This window comes from Cottoperca gobio, chromosome 9, assembly GCF_900634415.1.
Source record: "Cottoperca gobio chromosome 9, fCotGob3.1, whole genome shotgun sequence".
Lineage (NCBI taxonomy): Eukaryota > Metazoa > Chordata > Actinopteri > Perciformes > Bovichtidae > Cottoperca > Cottoperca gobio.
In genome coordinates, this window is record NC_041363.1 from 26,174,848 (window position 1) to 26,197,917 (window position 23,070).

The 23,070-nt window shown below is 39.8% G+C and overlaps 1 protein-coding gene and 1 pseudogene across 1 annotated transcript; both read left to right on the forward strand.

Moving 5' to 3' along the window:
* Position 1: 1 nt before the first annotated feature.
* LOC115013941 (GTPase IMAP family member 8-like) lies at positions 2-6,506 on the forward strand. The gene is given in 11 exon segments (XM_029440511.1): positions 2-77; positions 205-259; positions 1,107-1,187; positions 1,338-1,455; positions 1,545-1,657; positions 2,487-2,565; positions 2,953-3,012; positions 3,280-3,420; positions 3,423-4,108; positions 4,110-5,160; positions 5,163-6,506. Coding segments are annotated over 6 exon segments (2,472 nt in total). The 5' UTR covers positions 2-77; positions 205-259; positions 1,107-1,187; positions 1,338-1,455; positions 1,545-1,657; positions 2,487-2,546; the 3' UTR covers positions 5,678-6,506.
* Positions 6,507-18,344: 11,838 nt separating this feature from the next.
* Positions 18,345-22,841, forward strand: LOC115013129 (actin, cytoplasmic 1-like; annotated as a pseudogene).
* Positions 22,842-23,070: the final 229 nt, after the last annotated feature.

Consider the following 23,070-nt stretch of genomic DNA (forward strand, 5'->3'; position numbering starts at 1 on the left):
GAGCGGATGCTGAAAGAGCAACTCTCCATTTTCTTGAGACACTCTGGACATTGAAGCCTCACAGTAATGAACTTAAGGTAACACTATTGTTGAAGTTTTTTCTTAATTTACCTTTAACGTGTTTGTAAAAATATTACTTTTGTTTTAACTGTTTCCTAACAAAACGCCAACTGCTGCACCAAACATGTATATTTATGTCCACAGCAAGCTAGCTACCTTAGCTATTAAAGCTAACTGCCCCACAAAACAACCACAAAAGGTAAGGGGAGGTCTCCAAAAAACTAACGTTAGCCACCTGAGAAATTCAGTCCCTTCATCTTTTCTAATCATATATGTTTTTATTGGGAAACAGCAGAGAAATCTTATAAAAATGTATAATACAACTATAGGCAGTTAGGTTATCTAACATTATCAAGAGGGTAATCCTTTGATTGAGCCCCAAACAAAGAAAGTTATTCAATAACATCAAATAATAAAGGGGTTGGGGGTTGAGAAAAAGTATTATCCTGAAAAATGATGTTAGGCTATTTTATGTCAAATAAATGTAGCAGAGTAAAAAGTGCATATTTTCCCTCTGCCATGTTGTGGAGTAAAAGCATAAAGTGGCATAACATGGAAATAGTTAAGAGTCATTTAATTTAGTTACAATGCTAACAGTGTACAGTATGTCTTTATGTTTGCTGAATTGATAGTATTAGATTACATGTAGGCCTAATTGCAATTGATGGTGGATTTGTAGCCGTTTTGCTATTTTATTGACACTTATGAGGCTCTCAAATGGGTAATTGGGTATGAAAGTTTTAATTGGATTTTAAAATGTGTAACAAACTAAAGACTATCCACAAATGTCTACCCAGTTACAAGTATTTCAATATCCAAAAATGTGTTGGCCTATTTTATTATTTTTTTGTATAAAGTCATAGCCACAAAAATAGCAATATGCATAACTTATTTAATTTATTTACTTTCACTTACACATGTTATAGGTTTACATGTAAAGTGACATTTACACATTTGTGGATCCATTTGTACACGTGAAATGACTTTTGCACATTAGTGTATTGTGGGATTCGTGACATTTGTGACTTCCCTCCAATTTGTTGCAGATTTTAATCCAATAAGAACCGCTACCTGGTCCGAACAAGCCTGTGGTCCGAGCACCAAAGCAGAGAAACAGACCAACAATGGTACATTTTTCATATGCTATTTCATCATTATTTTCACTTCTTATCATTTTTGATGGGATAAACCAACTGTGTAGATTTTCTGTTTTATAATGGACGTTTGTGTTGAGATATTTAAACAATCCATCCCTCGACAAAATCCTCTTGTTTAAGGGACAGGACGATCCAACGAGCTCCCAGCAGGATCTGTGAGCTCACTGGCCAACTCTTTGAGCTCTGCTCTATGATGGATGTTTGCAACATGTAGACAAAGGAAAGTACTGTATGTTAAGTAAGTACTGAGTTGTAAATGTATCAAGCGTCCCAGTTCTTGGTGTATAACTTCTGTGATTGTTAAACATTAACTTCGCTGCTGAACAGATGTCATGTGTGCAGAGTCCTGCCCACTCTGAGAGCAAAGGTTGTCTCAGGTGAGTTCGGCTTCATTGTGGAGTTTGAAATGTCACGGATGGAAGCAAAGACACTTTCACCTGGTGAGTAGATGCCACTCAAATATAAATTCAAACAAACAAATGTGTTGTATTAGAAAGACATTCTTGTATTGTAGAGTAAGAACTGATCGTAGCTAATCCTCAGGTGTCGATTCAGGACTGGTGATCAGCTGCACGGGAATCACTGTTTGTAAAGTAAACTAGGCTGAAAAGAATATATTGTTTCTTGCAATATACTTTTAAAAATCCGTGATGGAAGACTGACGAGCAAAGATAACAGCAACCTCCACCTCAGGATGAATAATGACATGGAGAGACTGCTGCGGTGTCTAATGTGTACTCATACTGAGAAATGTAGTGATCCCTTTTTTATTATTCTGTAAATGAATAGATGAGACTGAAGGTGAACAAGGAAGTAAAACAAATTATTTGGATCAACATTACAATAGCTGTAAAAACCAGATCACAATCCAAAGTTCTACCACCGCTGGTAGCACATTAACTTTTTTTTACCACTATCCTCAACACATTTTTATTCATTTAGAAATATTAAAGTCTGGCAAATAAATCATGTGGTTACATGTATTCAGATTATTGCTACAGCGTTTGAACATTATCTATCTATCCATCCATCCATTTACTGCAACATATCCGGCTCACGTAGGTGGGCCACATAGCAAGCTTAAAAACAGTTTCATTAAATCGACATGGATTGTAGACTGTTGAAATTCAGATATTAAGTGGAACATAAAGTTTACTCGCTCGCACAAGTTTTCCCGGTAATTAAAAAGCATTGATCGTAGAATTGTGTGAGAGAGTGAGAGACTAGTCAACACACAAGACTTAACACTTTATGCTCTCCTCTCCCCAGGTTCTCAAACCCAGCAGTTGGTTTCCAGTTGGTCTCTGATGTTTCCAGCAGAGTGACATTATGGCGACTGCAGCAACAGGTGAGTTCATTCAGACTTTATTAGTGTGGATAACACACTGTCTGCTCTCACCATCTGGTTAAAAGAACTGTAGACTTGTTCCTGAACTAAAAGTCATTTGAGAGATCCATGTGCACTTCTACTGATAAATGTTGTTTTGTATTATTATTATAACCATCATTACTATAGTATAACTAACTAACTGAGTCATCCTTTAAAGTAAGGAAAGGAAATATCCAGTGTTTACTTTGAAAAAGATTCATGTTCCTTCAGTTGAGCTTTGTCCATCCTCGCTGGTGTAGTTTATTTGTCTTTTTCGCAATATGATATCAGGAAATCGTTCATAAAACACTGGCATACACCTTTTTATTAAAAGTGCATGTGAATGAATTATGTTCTGTGTTGTAGTGTCAGATGATCTGCAGCCTGTGAAGCGGAGCAGGAGCTATGAATGGCTGCCACCGAACAGTGAGTTTGACTCAACTGAGTCACAAATTCCCTTCTGCATATTAACATGTGAAATTACAGTTTGTAGGTGGTGGGTACAAACATCTTTATTTTATAAAGAGCTCACTGGGGAACTTGAAGTTTCAAGATAACAGATGACACATTTACTCACCTTTTTAAAAAAGAAAAGCTGTGACTTCCTCATTGGTTAAAACTCTATTTTATTGTATTCATTCAGTCTTTGATTGAAGAGTTTTAGTTTTTCTAATTCAGTGTTTTTTATTTCAGTGTCTGAGCTGAGAGTGGTTCTGCTGGGGAACAGCTGGTCTGAGAGGAGTTCAGTGGGTAACTGGATCCTGGGAGAGACTGTGTTCAACACTGAGGAAGAACCAGACCGCTGTGTGAGAGTCAGAGGACAGGTGAAAGAAAAGAAATAGTTCTGATCAACACCCCAGATCTGATGCACGCCAACATCTCTGAAGACAAACTGACAGAACATGTGAACAGCTGTGTGAGACTCTCTGCTCCTGGACCTCATGTGTTCCTGCTGCTTCTACAGTCTGAAGACTTCACTGAAGAAAAGAACACAAAGCTTTGCAGAACCCTTGAAAAGTTCAGTGATCGATGGTTTGATCATTCACTGATTCTGATATCAGCACCCAGAGAGGAGAGCTCAGGTGTCATGGAAGAATACATGGAACACCCTCCTTTACAAGAAGTGATCAGAAGATGTAGCTTTAGATACCTGAAGAGGAAGAACCTTCAACGTCCAGAGCTGTTAACACGCTTGGGTCAAACTGCAAAGGAGCACAACAGAGAGCCTGTGAGCTGTGATGCATTTGAGGATCCAGGTTTGATCATGATGTCAAAGTGTGAACCCATCAAACCAGCTTTAAACCTGGTTCTGTGTGGGAGAAGAGGAGCAAGGAAGACTTCAGCAGCCAAGGCCATTTTAGGTGAGACAGAGTTTCATTCAGCCTCCAACTCATCAGAGTGTGTTAAACATCAGGGAGAGGTGTGTGGACGCTGGCTCTCCCTGGTGGAGCTGCCTGCCCTGTTTGAAAAACCTCAGGAGGAAGTGATGGAGGAATCATTCAGGTGCATCTCCCTCTGTGATCCCTGAGGGTGTCCATGCCTTCATCCTGGTCCTACCTGTGGGTCCCCTCACTGATGAAGACAAGGGAGAGTTAGAGACCATCCAGAACACATTCAGCTCTCGAGTCAATGACTTCACCATGATTCTGTTCACTGTGGAGTCAGACCCTACAGCTCCAGATGTTGATAACTTTGTAAAAGAAAACAAGGACATCCAGGAGCTCCATCAGAGCTGTGGAGGAAGATATGTTGTTCTCAACATCAAGGACCAGCAGCAGATCCCACAACTGCTGGATGCTGTGGAAGAGATGAGAGTTGAAGAAAGCTTCACACTAAAGATGTTCACCAAGGCTCAGATGAAGAAGGTTGTAGAGCAGGATAACACTAACACAAGACTTAAAGCTGAACTTCAGGATGTTAAAAAGAAAAGTGAGAATGGAGAAGATCATGAAAGTCAGAACAGAGAGTGTCTCAGGATGGTGCTGATTGGGAAGACTCGCAGTGGGAAGAGTGCAACTGGAAACACCATTCTGGGCCAAGAACGTTTTAAATCCAGCAAGAAGTCTGTGACCACGACTTGCCAGAAGGCAACAGGAGAGATTGATGGACGGCCTGTTATCGTCGTCGACACCCCCGACTTGAGTGACGATGAATTCCAACAAGAGATTAAAAAATGCATCAGCATGTTGTCTCCTGGACCTCATGTGATCTTACTGGTGCTGCAGATCGGCCGCTTTACACAAGAGGAAAGAAACTCTGTGGAACTGATCAAGAAATATTTTGGCAAGAAGTCTGGAGATTTCATCATCATTATATTCACCAGAGGAGAAGAACTGGACGATGAGTCATTCGAGAGTCAAGTGGAAGCTTGTGGTGGCTTTGTTAAACAACTGATAAATGACTGTGGAGGGAGATTCCAGGTCTTCAATAACAAAGACGACACAAAACACACACAAGTCAGAGAGCTGCTGACCAAGATTGAGACCATGGTGAATGAAAATGGCGGCTGCTGCGACACTGAGGTGTTTGACAACACAGAGGGATACACAAAAACACAAGTGGAGAAGCTTTTGAGAGCGAAGAAGAAGAGACGAAGGACCTCCGGAGAAAACATGACAAAGATTTAAAAACACTGACAAGCAAAATCCAAGAAGAGAGAAAACTGAGAGAAAAACTGCTGAAGGACAAAGACCAAAGCATTAACAAGGAGCGTGAGGAGAGAAAGAAAGAACGGGAGGAAGTTGAAAGGAAACGGAAAAAACACGAAGAAACTCTGCGACAGGACTGCAAAAGAAAACTGGAAGCTTCAGAGAAAATAGTTCATTCAGAAAGAGAGCAAAATGAAAGTTCTGCAAAGAAACATGAGCTGCTAAGAAAAGAGATGAAGAGAGATCGAGACGCCTGGGATAAAGAGAGGAAGGACATCTGGGAACGAAGACATCAGGAGGACAAAGACAGTCTGGAGGAAGAGAAAACAAAGTTTAAAAAGCTCCAAGAGGAGTACCATTGGAAGAGAAGAAAATATTCATATTCTGTAGTGCTGCTGTTGTTGTTTGTATTGTTTCTATTATGTTATATATTTCTCAGATAGGCACACACATAATCAAAGCCTCCACACAGAACAGGAGGACTGGTCATCTGAAAACTGATGACTTTGTAAAACAACTGATAAATGACTGTGGAGGGAGACACCAGGTCTTAATAACAAAAGGTTACATTATTTGATATTCCAAAAGGAAGAGGAAGCCATAAGAAGTGCATCCAGAAACATTTTGGCAAAAAGTCTGGAGATTTCATCGTTGTATAGGATAATGGTGGCTGCTGTAACACTGAGGTGTTCCAATGTTCAAAGGAAGCAATTCAAACATGTCCTGATAAAGGAACATGTATACAGTCACATAATATCAACAAAAGATGAAGAAGCTCAGCAGATGAAGGTTAAACTAGAAGCTGAAGATGGAACTGAGGGCTAAAACACAATATTGTTTGTATATTATTACAGTAAAGACTTTTGCAAGTTACAGAAGTCGTCTGTATCGAGTTCTCTGCTTTCTACTCAGTGTAGAAATCACTCAGTGGCTTCATGTAGTCATCACAGGAAGTGTGTTCATGTTTCACACAAGTTCATGGACTTTGTGCTAATAATTAATTAATTAATTACTTAATGGCTAATTAGAAACTTTGAAATGTCAGTAATCAGCCAGTCACTGCCACTACTTCACATGTACTTGTATGTGTCATACTTTGTTTGTTTTAAATATATATCTTACAATATTTAGAGCATGTGCTGCCACAGCAGACTCCCTGTCTATGAGCTGCAGCCTGAAAGTACATCATATATGATTCTTATTCCTCGTATAATCATATCATTCCTTTTAATATCATAATGTGTAGAGTGTATTATTGGTTCAATACATAAATAAGTGTTCTTTCATGGTGTGCATGTTACTGCAATGTGTATATATATATATATATATATATATATATATATGTATTTTTTTGTGGGGGGAGAATATTTTGTTTACTTGCAATGTAACTTACACATTTATACATCTACACACACATACACACACACACACACACACTCGTTCACACTCGTTGTTCCCCGTCGTGGGACAAATAAAGGTTTTCTGATTCTGATTCTGACTGACACACACACACACACACACACACACACACACACACACACTGTAAATACTACATTGCTTGACTGTCAAGCTGCAGCACACGTGTCCCACATACCTGATTAAACGCATTGAGAGGAATACCTGGCTCCTGAGTCCTGACTGACACAGAAACACTCACAGAACTCACACTGAATTCATTCTTGACTTTAACGGCAGCAGCTGATAAAATAATCTCACTACAAAGTGTTGAGTTTGTCCTCTGGAGCTTTGGATCGGAGCACATTATCTTCCTCAGCAGATGTTTCCCAGCTGTCATGGAGTTGTAGATGTAAAGCTCTGAATGTGTTCATCACTTATCAATAATAATATATAATATATATTTGTCTACATACTTTTCCTTTTAGTATTTTTATTATGTTTTGATGCAAATACTTTTGTACTTTTACTAAGTAGGGTTTTGAATGCAGAACCTTTAGTATTTCTACACTATGATTTTACTTTGAATTATCAGTGACTAATAAAACATTAAGTTAACAGTGGTGATGGTAAACAGAATCTTTTAATCTGCTACATATTTAATATTGTTTTATTGTGATCTGAATAAGAAAAAGTATTCAAATCTAAATCCAGTTTATCGTCACGGTTTCACAGGAAGTTGCTTTGGTTATAATAATATAATATAATAATAAATAAACATAAAGTCAAGAAACAAAGAGGGAGTAGTTTTAAAGTGAAAGAGCTGAACAGTTTACAAGTAGTAGTTTTGTGTAAACATGTAACATATTGTGCAGAGGATGTGCAACAGTTCACATGAATATTATTATGTCCAGAGATAAAAGTCCAAAAGGTGTGTGTTAATGTAACGCATAGAGATATCATATCACATGAATTCAAATGATGCTCTCAAAGCCAACGCACTGAAGTCTTCTTCAGGGCTTTTCTTTGTCTTCACTTTCACTCTCGATCGTCTTGCTCTGGTGGCAAGCGACAGAAGTCAACGTCGCACCAGTTTCATCTCCACTTCAGAGCTTCAGCTCTGCCCCATGAGGACAAAGAGGACAGACCACCTTCTCAGGGCTTCCTTCATAGAATATATCACATATTGTGAATTTAGTTTAAAGTCATGATCACCATTTAAAACAGTAGTAACATCCCTGTGCCTGCAGAGTGTGCATGCTGCAGGCTCTGAGACAAACAGTACCAGGGACAAGGGGCAGCCTCGTCTGGTGGTGAAGATGAAAAGGGTTGAGATTAAGCTCTCGCTCTTAACTGATTAAAAAGGTTCATGATACCGTGCTCTAATCCACTGCAAGCACCTCGGATCAAAACCTCCGTAAAGAATATAAAACAGGTATGACCACTCGATCCGGTCAAATACTTTCTCCAACACCCAGTGATACTGCTCCCACTGGAGAGAGCAGCCTTATGCAGCGTTTGCAGAATCCTCCTCTGTTATTGGATGAAAGCCGTCCTGGGATGAAGCTTACTCCAGATGAATTACAGTGGACACACATTTTTATAAATGATTTTCTAACATGTTTGCACAGAGTTTGTCATCATTATGAGCACATTTAAAGGCCTGTAGCTGTTCACATACAAATGTTCTTTCCCAGGTTTGAGCAGCAATGATTTGATGGCTGTGGGCATTGTTGGTGTCTTACATTGCTTCTGTAGCATCATTATATATAAACTAAGTAACAGCAGCAAACACATTTATGAACTCCTGCTGATTTTGATAAGGATTAAATATTGCTGTGATGATCACACTCTTGCACAGCGATGAGAGAAACATTGTAAAAGGTATCACTGATAATATCCTGATCACTTATGATGTTTGATGCTTTTAGACATACTTACATAATAATAATAATAATAATAATAATAATAATAATAATAATAATAATACACTATTTTGATCATCTATTACAAGTATAAGTATGTTTTTAATCATAAATGTCAAACATTTCCTGCTCGTAGAACTGACTGTTTCCTTGTCTTGCTTTATTCTTTGTATTAAACAGAATCTCTTTAGATTTCAGTTTGTTGGTCGAACAACACGACATTTGAAGACGTCGCTAAGGACTTTTTTGTGTGATTTTTAAAAATCTATTGTGTAACATTTAACAAACCTAACAATGATAAAATAATCTGCAGATTAGTTGATCATGTGAATGATCAGTAGCTGCAGACCTACATGATTTGATCTTAAATGTGCTTTATAAAGAAAGTTACTCTCTTATTTTGTGTTAAAATAAAACCCAGGGCCTCAGTTTATTGAGCTGAAAACAAGGCTGCGAGTTAAGCAGCTGTCATTGTGGAAACACTGAGACTAATGCCAAACATTTCACAAACACGTTTTACATTTCTGAATGAGTCGACCTTTCTTTCTGTGCAGACATTAGTTTCAGCCCATTGCCATGTAAATAGGCTTGTGGAGACTTGAAACCTGCATTTAATCTCTGTCAGTTAACAAGTTCTCATTCACTCTCAGACGGATTCTCCTCAGCATTAAAACAAAACTGTACCTCTGACAAAGATACAGCAGACTGTGAAGGAGTATTATCACTGATACAGGTTACAGGTTGTAACAGGTACGTTGATTTTTGCTTAAAAAAAGGATGTTTGATTTTCCCAGACAGAGGATTCCCATCCAGCTAGGAAGTTTCTCCTGTGTTCACACCTTCTTTGGTCTTTGTTGTGTTGTTGCATGTTAATCCGTATCAGAGTCAGTGTGTGGTTTTGCAGACTGACATTCCCCCAGCTCTCCGAACAGGCCTGAACCAGCCGGAGAATGTGGACAATGTCGGCTCTGCCTGACTCCAGGGCGTGATAGTTCCCCCCCTAGGATGGTGAAGGCATGACCCGCCCTACTCTGCCTCTGATTGGAGGTTTTCTTTGAAAAGTTAAGGTTTATACTGAGTTTATCTCCGATTCTCAGAAACTGTCATATCTATGTGGCGAGAAAGTTCAGAGTGCAGAGTCAGCTACAAAACATGTGGACATTTGTCCTACATTAAGAGAAACAAGCTCTGTAATAAATGTTTCTAAGTAATTATAAAAAATACTATAGCTACTTGTGTTGTGAATAGTTATTTAATGCTTTTATTATATTGTATTTCATATATTTTCATACTTTTGAAGTTGTATTTGATTTATAATAATAATTATAATCATACTATAATGACATACATCTGTTTATGTGTGTGTGTGTGTGTGTGTGTGTGTGTGTGTGTGTGTGTGTGTGTGTGTGTGTGTGTGTGTGTGTGTGGAACACGTTAAACATTTATTCTTACAGTTAGTTCTATATGCTGCTCAGAATAATCTGTCAGCGGCTCTTCTGGCAACAGAATCTTTTCTGTCTCTCCACTCTCCAGTGGCACAGTCCCACTCTGAACTGGTGTCTATCAGCAAAACTCTGTTAAAGAAAACTAAGGAAAATAACAATGCTGCTCTAATTACTGACCGTGCAGATACAATTACGTTCACCATCATTTTCTGAATCTGTCCAAACACCCCCTGTAATCCGACAGATACATAATCCACCAAAGAGCATGTGTTAAATTATTATTTTAATTATATCCAGGTATTCACCCCTCTTCATGACAGTGAAAAGTCATTATTTTCACTTCGACACAACACTTTCTACAGTTACTGTGGTGTATTTCTGATTTTAGCAGCTTTCCCTCATCAACTTCTCACAGAACTTCATCTGAATTTATTATCATTTTGATTTGAAAGCCTCTCGCCGTCTCCCTTGCTGCAGTAACACTCTCTGCCTGAGCGGTTAGTGGTGCACTGGCGGGGGCGCTGTTTTATAGAAACACAAATATCACTGTGGCTGTTTCAAGAGGTTAGTTGGTGTAGAAATGCAGGAAATTAGTTTTAAATAAAAAGAAATTGGGGGGAGAACAAGCCCCAGACACCCCTGTCATTATGTATTTTTCCAAGTTCTCTCCCTCATTTTGTAACTTCATGGTGAGGACCACAGATCTTTCTTATCCTGTATTTTGAGGAAAAAGATGTGTTATATCTGGAGTGCATATCAAAATTGCTACTCAAGAAAGACACATTAGCAAAAGAGAAGGTGGTCATAATACTAGAGAAACCAACGAAGCACATCCTGAAGGGGCACTGCACTCATTTTAATAATTGTATGCACTGCTTTGGCAACATAGGTTTCTAATCAAGCATGGATTAAATAGATAGATAGCTACTTATACTTACTTTACAACATTTGCCACATATCTTCTACTCTTAATGTATGACAAGAATCCACATATCCTGCAGCTAATACTGCACACTGACTTTTCTCCCCACATACATATGTATATGGATGAACTCAGGATATATAAGCCTACCATTTACTATTATACTATAGGCCTGCTATTGTTTTTTTTGTATAGTTCTTCCATGTCCATTGCAGTGGTCTAAGGACAGAGGGTGTCATGTTTGTAATTTGTGATATTTGGCTATATACTGTAAATTAAATTAAATTGAAAATAAAAATCAATCAAAGAACTGTCTCAAATTGTTATATTTCTCTCAGTGTAGAAAAACCTTATTTTTTTATGACAAAGTGAACACAACCTGGCCTCTCTGGGTAGTTAGTTCTGCCCTCAGCCAATCAGAGGCAGAGTAGGGTGAGTCATGCCTTCGCCATCCTGGGAAGAAAGGTATTGCCTCCAGGGCAATGATCACAGGTCAGAGCTCTAAACCAGCATGCTGAGGCAAACCGGTGCTGTGACTTCACTGTAGTCAAAGATCAGATTTTCCCATTGGTTAGAAAAACAAGAACATTTTCATCATAAAGAAGGACTTTCCTCAAAAGCGTTGAGCAATATTCTCATTTTCATTTACTTATAGGTACTTTAAACATACTGTTCACTCCATTTAAGTGCCTTCAAATCCCCAAATCTCCTCCCACCTCTTAACATTTGGGTGTTGTATGTCTTCAGCAGAAGAAGTACTCAGATACTCAAATAAAACATTTACTCAAAGTATCAAAAGTAGAATGACTTATTATGAGGAAGGTGTTATGTTAATAGACACATTGAGTCACATACGGAATCATTTGAATTTTGTAGGAGCTCAAGATGAGGAAATTTCTAAGAATGTAACATAAACAATAAGTTCTACATATTTATTTTTGTGTAAGAACTTTAAAATGCAAAGTAACTTCAGCTTTCAGATTAATGTAGTGGCCTAAAAAGTACCAAATTAACCAAGTAGCAAAAAACCCTCCAGAATATGCATGTAAAAACTTTCCTTAAGTACAGTACTTGAGTAAATGCACTGTGAATCTTTGATGCATCATTTTATTATCAATTTTGCAATTAAAATCAGAACCTGGAAAGTATCTTGTAGCTGTGTAGCTTCAGGTAAATGTTGTGGAAGTCTTAAACTGTCACAATCTGTAAAGTTCAGCAGGTCTTTAGTGAATCCAACCCCCCTCCGCAGCAGCAGGTGTGTCGTTTGGTGGATTTTCAGCTGCAGTTAAGTCCTTACAAGGACAAGATGGGAAGAAGCTTCATTTTAAAACGCAGTAGGCGTAGTCACACCTGGTGAGGACACTTCCTCCATATCTGAAAAGCAGACTCAGGTAACACCCTGAAAACCTGTGTTATGTTTGACAATGTTAGAAGTTAAAAAAGGAAAAAGATTTTAAGCTTCTTGTCTGCAAAAAGATGAAATTGCTTTACAAGAAAATAATACAATGAAAAAGGAGCATTTGAGTGTTACTAAGGTACTGACATGTCTGTGCAGGTTCAGGGTGTGGACACAATAACTGGAACACCTCTGCAATGTAAAGCCATGCAGAACTACTGTGAAGCGGTAATGTTCAGTCTTTGTTGAGGGTGCAGTCGACAGTGTGACATTATAAAGCATCAGAGCATATGTAGAAAGTGACTCTATCTTACTGCACTGTAAAAAAAATTATCATTCAACTAAACAATAGATGTAAGTCATTACATAAGTGAAAAAAAGGACGAGTTTAAAAAAAAAGAACAGCAGAGAAGAAATAGAAGAATTATGAGGAGATAAGAGGAAGAAGAGGGAGGAGAGAGAAGAAGAAGGACGAGGAGGAGGAGAAGAGAGGAGAAGAGAAGAAGAAGAGAAGAAGAAGAAGAAGAAGAAGAAGAAGAAGAAGAAGAAGAAGAAGGAGGAGGAGAGGAGAAGAAGAGAAGAAGAAGAAGGAGGAGAGAGAGAGAAGAAGGAGGAGGAGGAATGAGGAGGAGAAGAAGAAGGAGAAGGAGGAGAAGGAGGAGAAGAAGGAGGAGAAGAAAGAGAAGAAGGAGAAGAAGAAGGGACCGCCATATTGGATTTCTTCTCTACGTGTTTACATTGTATTTAGCTTATTCTTCAAGCGTGTTGTAAACAAACCTACTACTCTACAGTGAGTTCTGAACTCCTTTCTTATGATGAGGTTCAGATGTGGAAAGTCGAAGCTTTGAAAGTATTTTGCCGCAAGCGGAATTTAAAGGTTTCAGGAACAAAACTCGAGCTTATTGCCAGGGTGTTTGCTGCATCAGAGATGGACATTGAGGAGCAACCAACAGCTAACGAAAGAATTTCAATCACAGAAAAAGAAAAGACTAAGCTTTTGGTTATGCCGAGTGGCGTTTCAGTGCCTGATCCCTTGACATTGCAGGATGGCTGGGTCAATGAAAACAACAGCATGACTTCTTGGCCGCAGATATACCTCAGCGATATAACATTATTTTTAATGTCTGACCACCCAGGGAACCATGTCGAGTTTCATAAACCAACTTTGAACGAATACAAAGAAGGCAAAGCATTTAGACTGTTTGACTCTGGCTGGTTGAAACAAATATCTTTCAATCCTCTCGTAGATTCTGAGTATTGCTTTTTGAAAGCAAAATGTACTCATTCAATGAAAGTTTCCCATACGCCACGTTCGGCATGGATCTGCGCAGTCAAGAAAACTGGCTATATCAGTGCCCCTCCGTTTTCACACCCATTTTTGAACTCGGCCTTCATTTTGATCTCAACTACATATTTGTAAAGTTTCTTGGCTGCATCTTGCACGTTTGTGACACTATCACGGTCACAAAATCTGTCTACATCCGGACAGTATTCTGTGGTAGTTTCATAACTTCTCCAGGCCTCTAAATAACCAAAACAAACAAATCAAATACTTTGAAAATACGACATCACACTTTATGACGACAAATGGTAATGATTCAGAGGATGAAGAAAAGGAGGAGGATGATAAAGGACTGAACTGAGCAGTTAGCCGATGTGTCTCAGGGGATGTGGATAAAGTAGAGGCTTCCAGTACACAGGCGACAATTACACAGCTGCTCTGCATTCCACAGCACACAACAGTCTCCTTTCTGCAAAAAACAAACAAATAAAGCAGCATTTCTGAAAAAGTTCTTATATTGGAGCTGGCTTTTTTATCGACTCTCCTTACTTTAAGAAATCAAAGCACACCAAAGCACTTTATCTCATTGGGAAAAAAGAAGCCAAGGTACTAACTAAAGTAAATACAGTTGTATTAAAACAGATAAAACAGTAGAGAGATGACAGGGAACGACATGCAACAATGGTCCCGAGCTGGACTCAAACGTTTTCAAAATAAAATCAGCGTTGGCATCAAAAGTAAGTTTATCATCAAGGACCGCTCACTTCACATTCAATATGATCAAGAAAGACACTTCTCAGGGATGAATGAATAATCACTCTGCAGTCCAGTGTGGGTGCATGATAACAAGCAGGTGCATCCACACATTCTTCAAACACACACAACTTTATTTCAAAACATCCTCTCAGTTCCCAAAGATCTCAAATAAGCCAGAATTTGGGGAAATACTTGTCAAACGATGAACAAGACAGCATTGTTTCAATCAAGGAGAGACGTCAACAGAGGAGAAAACATATTGTAATGAGTTTAACTCACATCGTTGGTCCTGATTTACAGGATTTATTGGAATCTTGAAACCAAAACCAAAACTGCTCTAAAGCTTTTGTTATTAATCAGATAACATTTGTGGCAGAACGAAGAACCTGAAAAACTAAACTCTGATTCACATGAATAAATATACACTAAAGCTGAGAGTGAAATCTATTCATCACATTACATTACAGTTCACTTTTGTCCAAAGTTCACCTTTTTCCTCACTGTGTCCGACATAAACACTCTTCATAGTGAGCAATAAATTGGGATTTCACTCACTTACATAACCGATGGCATGTTTGAAACAAATGTTGTCCCGTCCTGCAGCTCTCACACAAGATCAAAGAGTCACTCACACAGACTCGGGGGTCCTGGTGGGCTTGTTGTTTACCACGCTGACTGTGTAATTACAATGTGCCTGGCTTGAGTCTGACTGCATCAGGCGCTTTGTTGCTCATTTCATGTCACCTCTCAACTGTCACCATCAAAAATAAAGGCTGAAATGCCAGAAAATACATTCATCAAAAACAATAATAATAAAGTATAAAAGTAGAGTGCAGATCTCCCCCAGGTGTGTCTGCAACGACCACTGCTGTAATGTTTGAATGAATGAATACAACCACAATTGTACAAGCCTCCCTCTAGATCGCAAGAGTATCAGGCGCGTTTTTAACTTGCACGTGTCACACAGCAGATTTAGGGTTGTGCGATAGTTTCTATCTCAATATCGTCAAATCGTGCTTACTCTAGATCGGCGACGATCCGATGACCAGGCGGCGGCATGGCTCAGCAGAGGTTTGAAATAATATAACCTTAAAGCTTTCTGCAAGCAATAAATAAAAGTTGTGTGAATAAACATTTATAAAAGAGTTTGAACATTTCTTTTAAATTATTTAAACATTAATGGCTCCCTTTTAAAAGTGTGTCTGTCTGTGATTGGTGCTACAATACCACAGCATCATGTTTTGTTTAACATTATTATCTTATCTGTAATATCACAATCAACATCATATCCATAACTAGGGCTGAGGGCTAATTAAAAAAAATCATTCATAACATTGATTGAAATTCTAATTATTATTACCCGGCTCTCAGTCAACATGTTTTTATCTAACGAAATATTCCGCTTTAATACATATTTGTTGGTGTATAAAAAACAACTTTGTCACTGCGATCAAAAAACATTTTGCTCTCCAGCTTTCTCACACGCTGTATCAAAGGGGCGATCTAGCAGCAATCGAACAGCATTCGTATAACCACAATAACACAAAATCATATACATCCTTATCCATTATGTTAACTACTCTTATGGAGCGCAGAGCAAAGTTTTGTTGAGCAGGCAGAACGGAGATGCGTGGTGTCAGATCCACGGAAGCTGAGGTCACAGGGCATTCATAAAGGTCATTCAGGTCATAAATGAGCACAAAATATATTATGCAGCGGTATGCGATATTAGCCGTAAACAGATGAACACATGTTCTCCCCCCAGGCTAACTCAATAAGACCTTATTGATCCCCAGTGGAACACAGGCACACACACTCGTACATACACACACACGCACGCACACACACACACACACACACACACACACACACACACACACACACACACACACACACACACACACACACACACACACACACACACACACACACACACACACACAGAGACACACACTACATGAAGATTGCAGATTGAACCACCCAACAGAGGTACACAGTAGTTGAATCCACATCAACAGTAAAGTGCTTTAATGCACAAGTAATAATAATCTTATTCAATAGTGAAACACTGACAGGAGCAGCCTTTTGCAATATGAGTATTGTTACTTTTAACACTTTAAGTACTGATAATACTTTTGTTGCAGGACTTAAACTTGTAATTGAGTATAGTCATATTGAAGTATTGCTACTGTTACCTAAGTAAATGGTCTGAATACTTGCTAGATGAATGTGGCCTTAACAGAGGCCCGGCAGCTCATTTTGCCCCCAGGAGGTTCTTTTGGCCGTGTATTTGTTACCTGCAGAGACCTGCAGGTCAGACTGAGAGTAGCTCTGCAGAGCCACATTGTTGGGTGTCTCTGATAAACCTCCAGAGAATGATCAGCTGATTCTTTTTACTTTTTAAAAACGTTATTTAGCCAGGAAGGTCCCATTGAGAAATAAGATCTCTTCTTCCTCCGAGTCCTGACGTTAATCCACAGCTCCCCTCGGCTTTACGGAACGTTGTTGTGACTTTAAGCTCTTTGTTTCTCTGTCCGGCACTTTACTGTTCTGGTCACTCTCCCTGCTCCCATAGCGTTGTGAGAAGCCCCTGTACCTTACCTGCTCTACAGCAAACAGCAGACAGACACAGTTAAAGACTAGTTGGTGAACATATTGGAGCATTTAGCAGCTAAAGAGACTGATATTTCCTTCATGAGTTGGTAGAGACCAAACACAGAGCTAAAAGATGGGGATGCCCTATTGGTCTAGTTATACAGCTTCCAAATACAACACCAGCAGGTTGTGAGTTCAACACCAGGGCTGCCACCATTGTTCCCCTGAGCAAGGTACTTAACCCTGAGCTACTCCAGGTGGACTGTCCCTGTAATTAGTTCACTGTAAGTCTCTCTGGATAAGAGCGTCTGCTAAATGACCTGTAACGTAAAAAAAGAGAACACAAACACTACTTCTAATAAATAAGAAACTGCTTGCTAATGACAACTTAAAAGGTGACGATTATTGATGTTGTTTTGACTACTTGTTTCCACTGAAAACAAGTGACAGAGCTAACTCAAAAAAAGATTTGTGTCTTATCTGTGATGCAATAAACATATTTGTTTCTTAACTAAGTTTAAGGTGGGTATGTTTTAGATCTTTTGAACTATACCACCGAAAACCCAGCCTGTGCAATGTTGCCAACTCTTTTCCAATTAAAGTATTTAGTAGCACTAGCTCCTTGTTGCTAAATCTACCGAGAAAGTCACCAAGTTGGCAACACTGACAGCCTCCCTATGAAGCTACTCCCCAAAAGCCACAGACACCAGATGTATAACATTTGATTAATTGAATGATGTTGGGATGTAAAGAGTATTTCAAGAAATTTAACTGTTTTAAAAAATGATTACATTACCCACCATAACTTTAAGTTTTCAGAATATTTTGATGATTATTGTGATAATACCGTAAATCCCAATTATTTTGGCAAAGATAAATGTGTCAAAACATGTTCTTTTATATTGTCCCATGTCTAATTGTAATATATTCTTATCCCAACAACTTCTAATCTTCACCTACTCAAATCCAGTTTGACCTCTTCAACAAAGCAAAGCAGAAGTCCTCCGTGCAGCAGCATAATTCAGTCAAACACAGGAAATGTAAAAGAAACAACCATAAAGAAAGAGCTCTTTGCAGACCAAACACTCTTTCAAACTTATTAGTTTTTACTGAAACATTTGTGCAAGTTCTGTCTTCCACCACCAGGACATATTTGCTAAATAAAGAAATATTAATTTAATTTAGAGTGAAGTTTTTTGGTTTGTGAGAAGTCGTTTTAAATATCTGCGCACTCTTCCGGTCCGGCGGGCCAATCACAGCTCTCCTGGTTTCAGCGAAAACCCTGAGGGGGGTTTTCGGGTTTTTTTGGAAACTGGTTTGTATCCCGCGTGCCTCCAGAGGGATCCTGCTCACCTGGACCAATGAGAGTGCCAGCTGCGAGAACCTTACCTTTTATGGACAACGCGAACGGTCCCGCGAGCGTGAATAAAACCCGTGCGGTTTGGCTCGTTATGTCGCATTCACTGAACACAGCTGGGACAGACAAACATCCGTAAGACTTCACCGACAGAAACACCGAAACTCACCTGCACAGGTAAGAACCAGCACTGCTGTTTCTGACATGATTTACGTTAATGCAAGTGAATTAGCTCTAAACGAAACCGCTACAGTTGAGTTTTATCAAATATCATACATTTATTGATCGGACTCATCAACCGTGAATCACTTCAGGTGTGTGGCAGGCAGGTGAAGACAGCATGTTTTGACTTTTTTATTTTTTTGCTTCACGAATGCGTTTGATATGTTGGTCTGAACTTAAAAAAAACGATTAGTCTTCAACCCCTTCAAAATGAAGAGAAGGGGTCCAATTTAATGCATACAACATGTAATGTGCTGTAAAGTTATTTGTTTTATTCGAATATTGATTGTTGACATTTTTTTTTTTTAAAGGGTTCCGTTTCATACGTTTCCCACCAGCTAAATCGGCTGTGTAAAGACAAATTCTGATAAAATACAAAAGCTAAAAGACTGGAGACATTGCATTAATAAATCGGAGGATATTTTACCTGTGAAGTCACTTTATTAAATTAGTTAAGGGAAGGAAATGTCAAATTTTGTAATACTTTTGAGTTGTAACTGTTTCAGTGAATGAGTAGCTGTCAGTTTGGTGTGTGAATGTCCTGAGGGAAGGGCTGCTCCTTTCTGCATCTCACTTCCTGTTTCAGACCCTCAACAAAATATCACAAATCTGGATTAATTTGTTGCTCAATAACAGACTGGATGCTTTAGCTTAGTTTTTGACTCCTCTCACATGAGGAAATTCGAGAAAAGGGTGCAGTTATAAAGACTTTAATACATGTTGGTATACAGTCTGGAGTTTGGCCAACAGGCGCAGTCCATGTTCTGCCTGAACTTGTTTGAAATGTCCTGAAGGGATGGGACTTAACGTCACATGAGTTAACGTTAATCTGGTTGGATGACTTTAAGCACCACACCGTAAAAAAAAAAAACTGTCATTCCAGGCCAGGACTGTTAAAGATCTATATACAGAAAGTTAAGGTGATTTGAGTTTTGTATCAAAGGGAAATCTACATCAGGAGAAACCACAGAACAAAACCTGTAGAGTGCATCCACGTATTATATGCAGAGTTAACCTCTGTGCTAAGAAGTTTGTGCAACCTCAAGACTCCTCATGCCAGAAGGTGTTGCATCACTACGGTGCACTCCTGATTGTGTGGCTGCGTTTCAAAAGTCAGTGAGCTGGCAGGAAATGATTACATAACTTCCCCACTTCTTTCTTGAAGACACTAGGAAAATGCTTTTATTCAGTTTCCAGGTGATTAACTAGAAGCAGTTTACTTTGAGACTACAGAAACCACAACAACTTAAAATATAAAAGGACTAAGCTATTTGTTTTAATGGGAGAAAAAATGGCCTCAATGTTTCCTTTCAGAAATGGACGACGATGTTGCTGCCCTCGTTGTTGACAATGGCTCCGGTATGTGCAAGGCCGGATTCGCTGGAGACGATGCCCCCCGCGCTGTCTTCCCCTCAATCGTCGGTCGTCCCAGACACCAGGTACCATCATCAGCATGACCGTCACCTGTGTTTCATGACTTATAAATCCCACCATCAGGTAAACTCAGTGTAACAAGTGCCGCTATAAATGTAGCTTATTTTTGGTGTGTGTGTGTGTGTGTGTGTGTGTGTGTAGGGAGTGATGGTTGGAATGGGACAGAAGGACAGCTACGTGGGAGACGAGGCCCAGAGCAAGAGAGGCATCCTGACCCTGAAGTACCCCATCGAGCACGGCATCGTCACCAACTGGGATGACATGGAGAAGGTGAGGACATTTACGTCATGTTCACCTGAGGTCACACAGCTGGAGCTCAGAGCAACATGCATTTAAGTAAAAATTTTGCATGACTTTCACAAGTATTGTGTAGTACCAACAGTACTCCTAATGCTTATGGTATTAAGTTAGTGATTCATTAAAAGGTACAAGCAATTGTCTGCTGGGTAGCTTGCTCACTAATGCATCTATTTGTATTTATAAAGTAACCATTGTTGCACTGTAATGGGAGTAAAGTATATCTTTGTCAGTTTTAGTTGAGTAGAAGGATATTGTAACATTTAATGGAAATGCTAAGTAAACTACAAGAACCTCAAGTTTACTTTACAAATGTACTTTGTTACTTTCCACCACTGAACCTCTCAAAGTAAAAAGCTTGCAGAAGTTGCCACCAGCCAATTTTCACTCATCCTGCATGTTTTTATTCTCTTAAGCATTTTCCTGTAGTTGTTAAACTAACCCGCTCTCCCATCCTGCAGATCTGGCATCACACTTTCTACAACGAGCTCCGTGTCGCACCTGAGGAGCATCCAGTCCTGCTGACCGAAGCTCCACTCAACCCCAAAGCCAACAGGGAGAAGATGACACAGGTGTGTGTGTGTGTGTGTGTGTGCGCTTTTTACACAATTGGTCAGAACATATTCTGAGACTCTACTGCCCTTCAGGTATATTGTATAAAGGCCTCCACAGTGATTCCTGTTTTTCTTTGGTCCAGATCATGTTTGAGACCTTCAACTGCCCTGCCATGTATGTGGCCATCCAAGCTGTCCTGTCACTGTACGCCTCCGGTCGTACCACAGGTAAGAACTTAACACCAGCAAATCTCTCTAAACTGGAAGAGCTATAAACATTGTCAAGTGCCAGTTTGTGACAGCTTTAGACTTCTGCTTCCAGAATGACGTGTTTCTTAAGATGTGTTATTCATTCAGTAATCTGTTGGTGTAACGTGTAGTGGCCATTAAAGGAACTGCAGCAGAACACCAGTGTTGAACATGAGAATTGCTGATCAGTTGACATCAGAAAAGTGTCTTTAATCTGGCGTTTTATCCTGCAGGTATTGTGATGGACTCCGGTGACGGTGTCAGCCACACAGTGCCCATCTACGAGGGTTATGCTTTGCCTCACGCCATCCTCCGTCTGGATCTGGCTGGCAGAGATCTGACTGACTATCTGATGAAGATTCTCACTGAGAGAGGCTACAGCTTCACCACTACCGGTACGAATTTGACTTCCTAAATCCAGGCCCAATTTATAATCTGGAGCATCTGATTTAACCAGTAACTTCTGAAAGGGACAACGCTCCTGAATGTCTGCACTCTTCTAGTCAATTTTGTAACAAACCGTTTCCCTTGAACTCTAGCTGAGCGTGAGATCGTGCGTGACATTAAGGAGAAGCTGTGCTACGTGGCTCTGGACTTCGAGCAGGAGATGCAGACAGCAGCGTCCTCTTCCTCCCTGGAGAAGAGCTACGAGCTTCCTGACGGACAGGTCATCACCATCGGCAACGAGAGGTTCCGCTGCCCCGAGGCTCTCTTCCAGCCATCATTCCTTGGTGGGTAACGAGCATTGAAAGACAAGATCTTAAAGATCTTGTATGGAGCTTCTCAACAAGACACAGTTATGGCACGTTTGTTGCTCTTACAGTTGACGGGAACACTAAATAATCTCTCGTTCTGTCCGTGTGTTCAGGAATGGAGTCTGCTGGCGTCCACGAGACGACCTACAACAGCATCATGAAGTGCGACGTGGACATCCGTAAGGACCTGTACGCCAACACCGTGCTGTCCGGTGGTACCACCATGTACCCCGGCATCGCTGACCGCATCCAGAAAGAGATCACCGCCCTGGCTCCACCCACCATGAAAATCAAGGTAGTTTATTTTTTTCATGCAGATCAATGATTAACATTTTTCAGAAGTGTCTATAGATAAAACTTCTAAAGCAGCTAGAGTATGTCTTACCCCTGATTTAGAACTCTGAAGATTCAGTTTAATGCCCCACTATCTCTCTAATAAATCATCCTGCCTGTTTATTCTCCTCTCCAGATCATCGCTCCCCCAGAGAGGAAGTACTCTGTCTGGATCGGCGGCTCCATCCTGGCGTCCCTCTCCACCTTCCAGCAGATGTGGATCAGCAAGCAGGAGTACGACGAAAGCGGTCCCGCCATTGTCCACCGCAAGTGCTTCTAGAAAGCTCCACTTCCTCCCACTGCCCCAGCAAAGAAGTTTCAATGCTTTTCAACTGTTCCATCCAACTAGAACCATCTCTGGTTTATCTTGTGAACAGACTAAAAGATATGAAATGCCACACCAAGATGAATTGCACGACTGTTTACATTTAATGTCCCAGCTCAGCAGATCCTCAGCAACATTTCTGAACATGTCTGTGTGCGCAGCTTTCACTCACTCTGGTGAACTACTGATTTGTCAAAGTAAACAGTATTATCGCTGAACCTTTTTCAACCAGTGTCTTTCTAACTTTTATGAAAATGCAAAAAAAGGACATCAATATTTGGCTTTTCTCCTCATCATTCCAGGTGTATCAATATTCCAGTGTTCACTGATTTAATAAATGCCAACATTTGCTGTTTACATCTTCACTAATGTCGTCATTTGCTGCTTAAGTTTCACATTTTAAATTTAGTGTTTTGTGCATTTAGTTTAACATTAGTTAGTGGGCGACTGTGGCTCAGGAGGTAGTCGATCCCCAGCCCCTGTAGTCAGCATGTAGAAATCCTTGCAAAAGATGCTGAACCCCCAAATTGCTCGTGATGGACAGCGGTGTGTGTAGTTACCTGCTGATGTGCACCTTGTATGGTAGCCACTGAG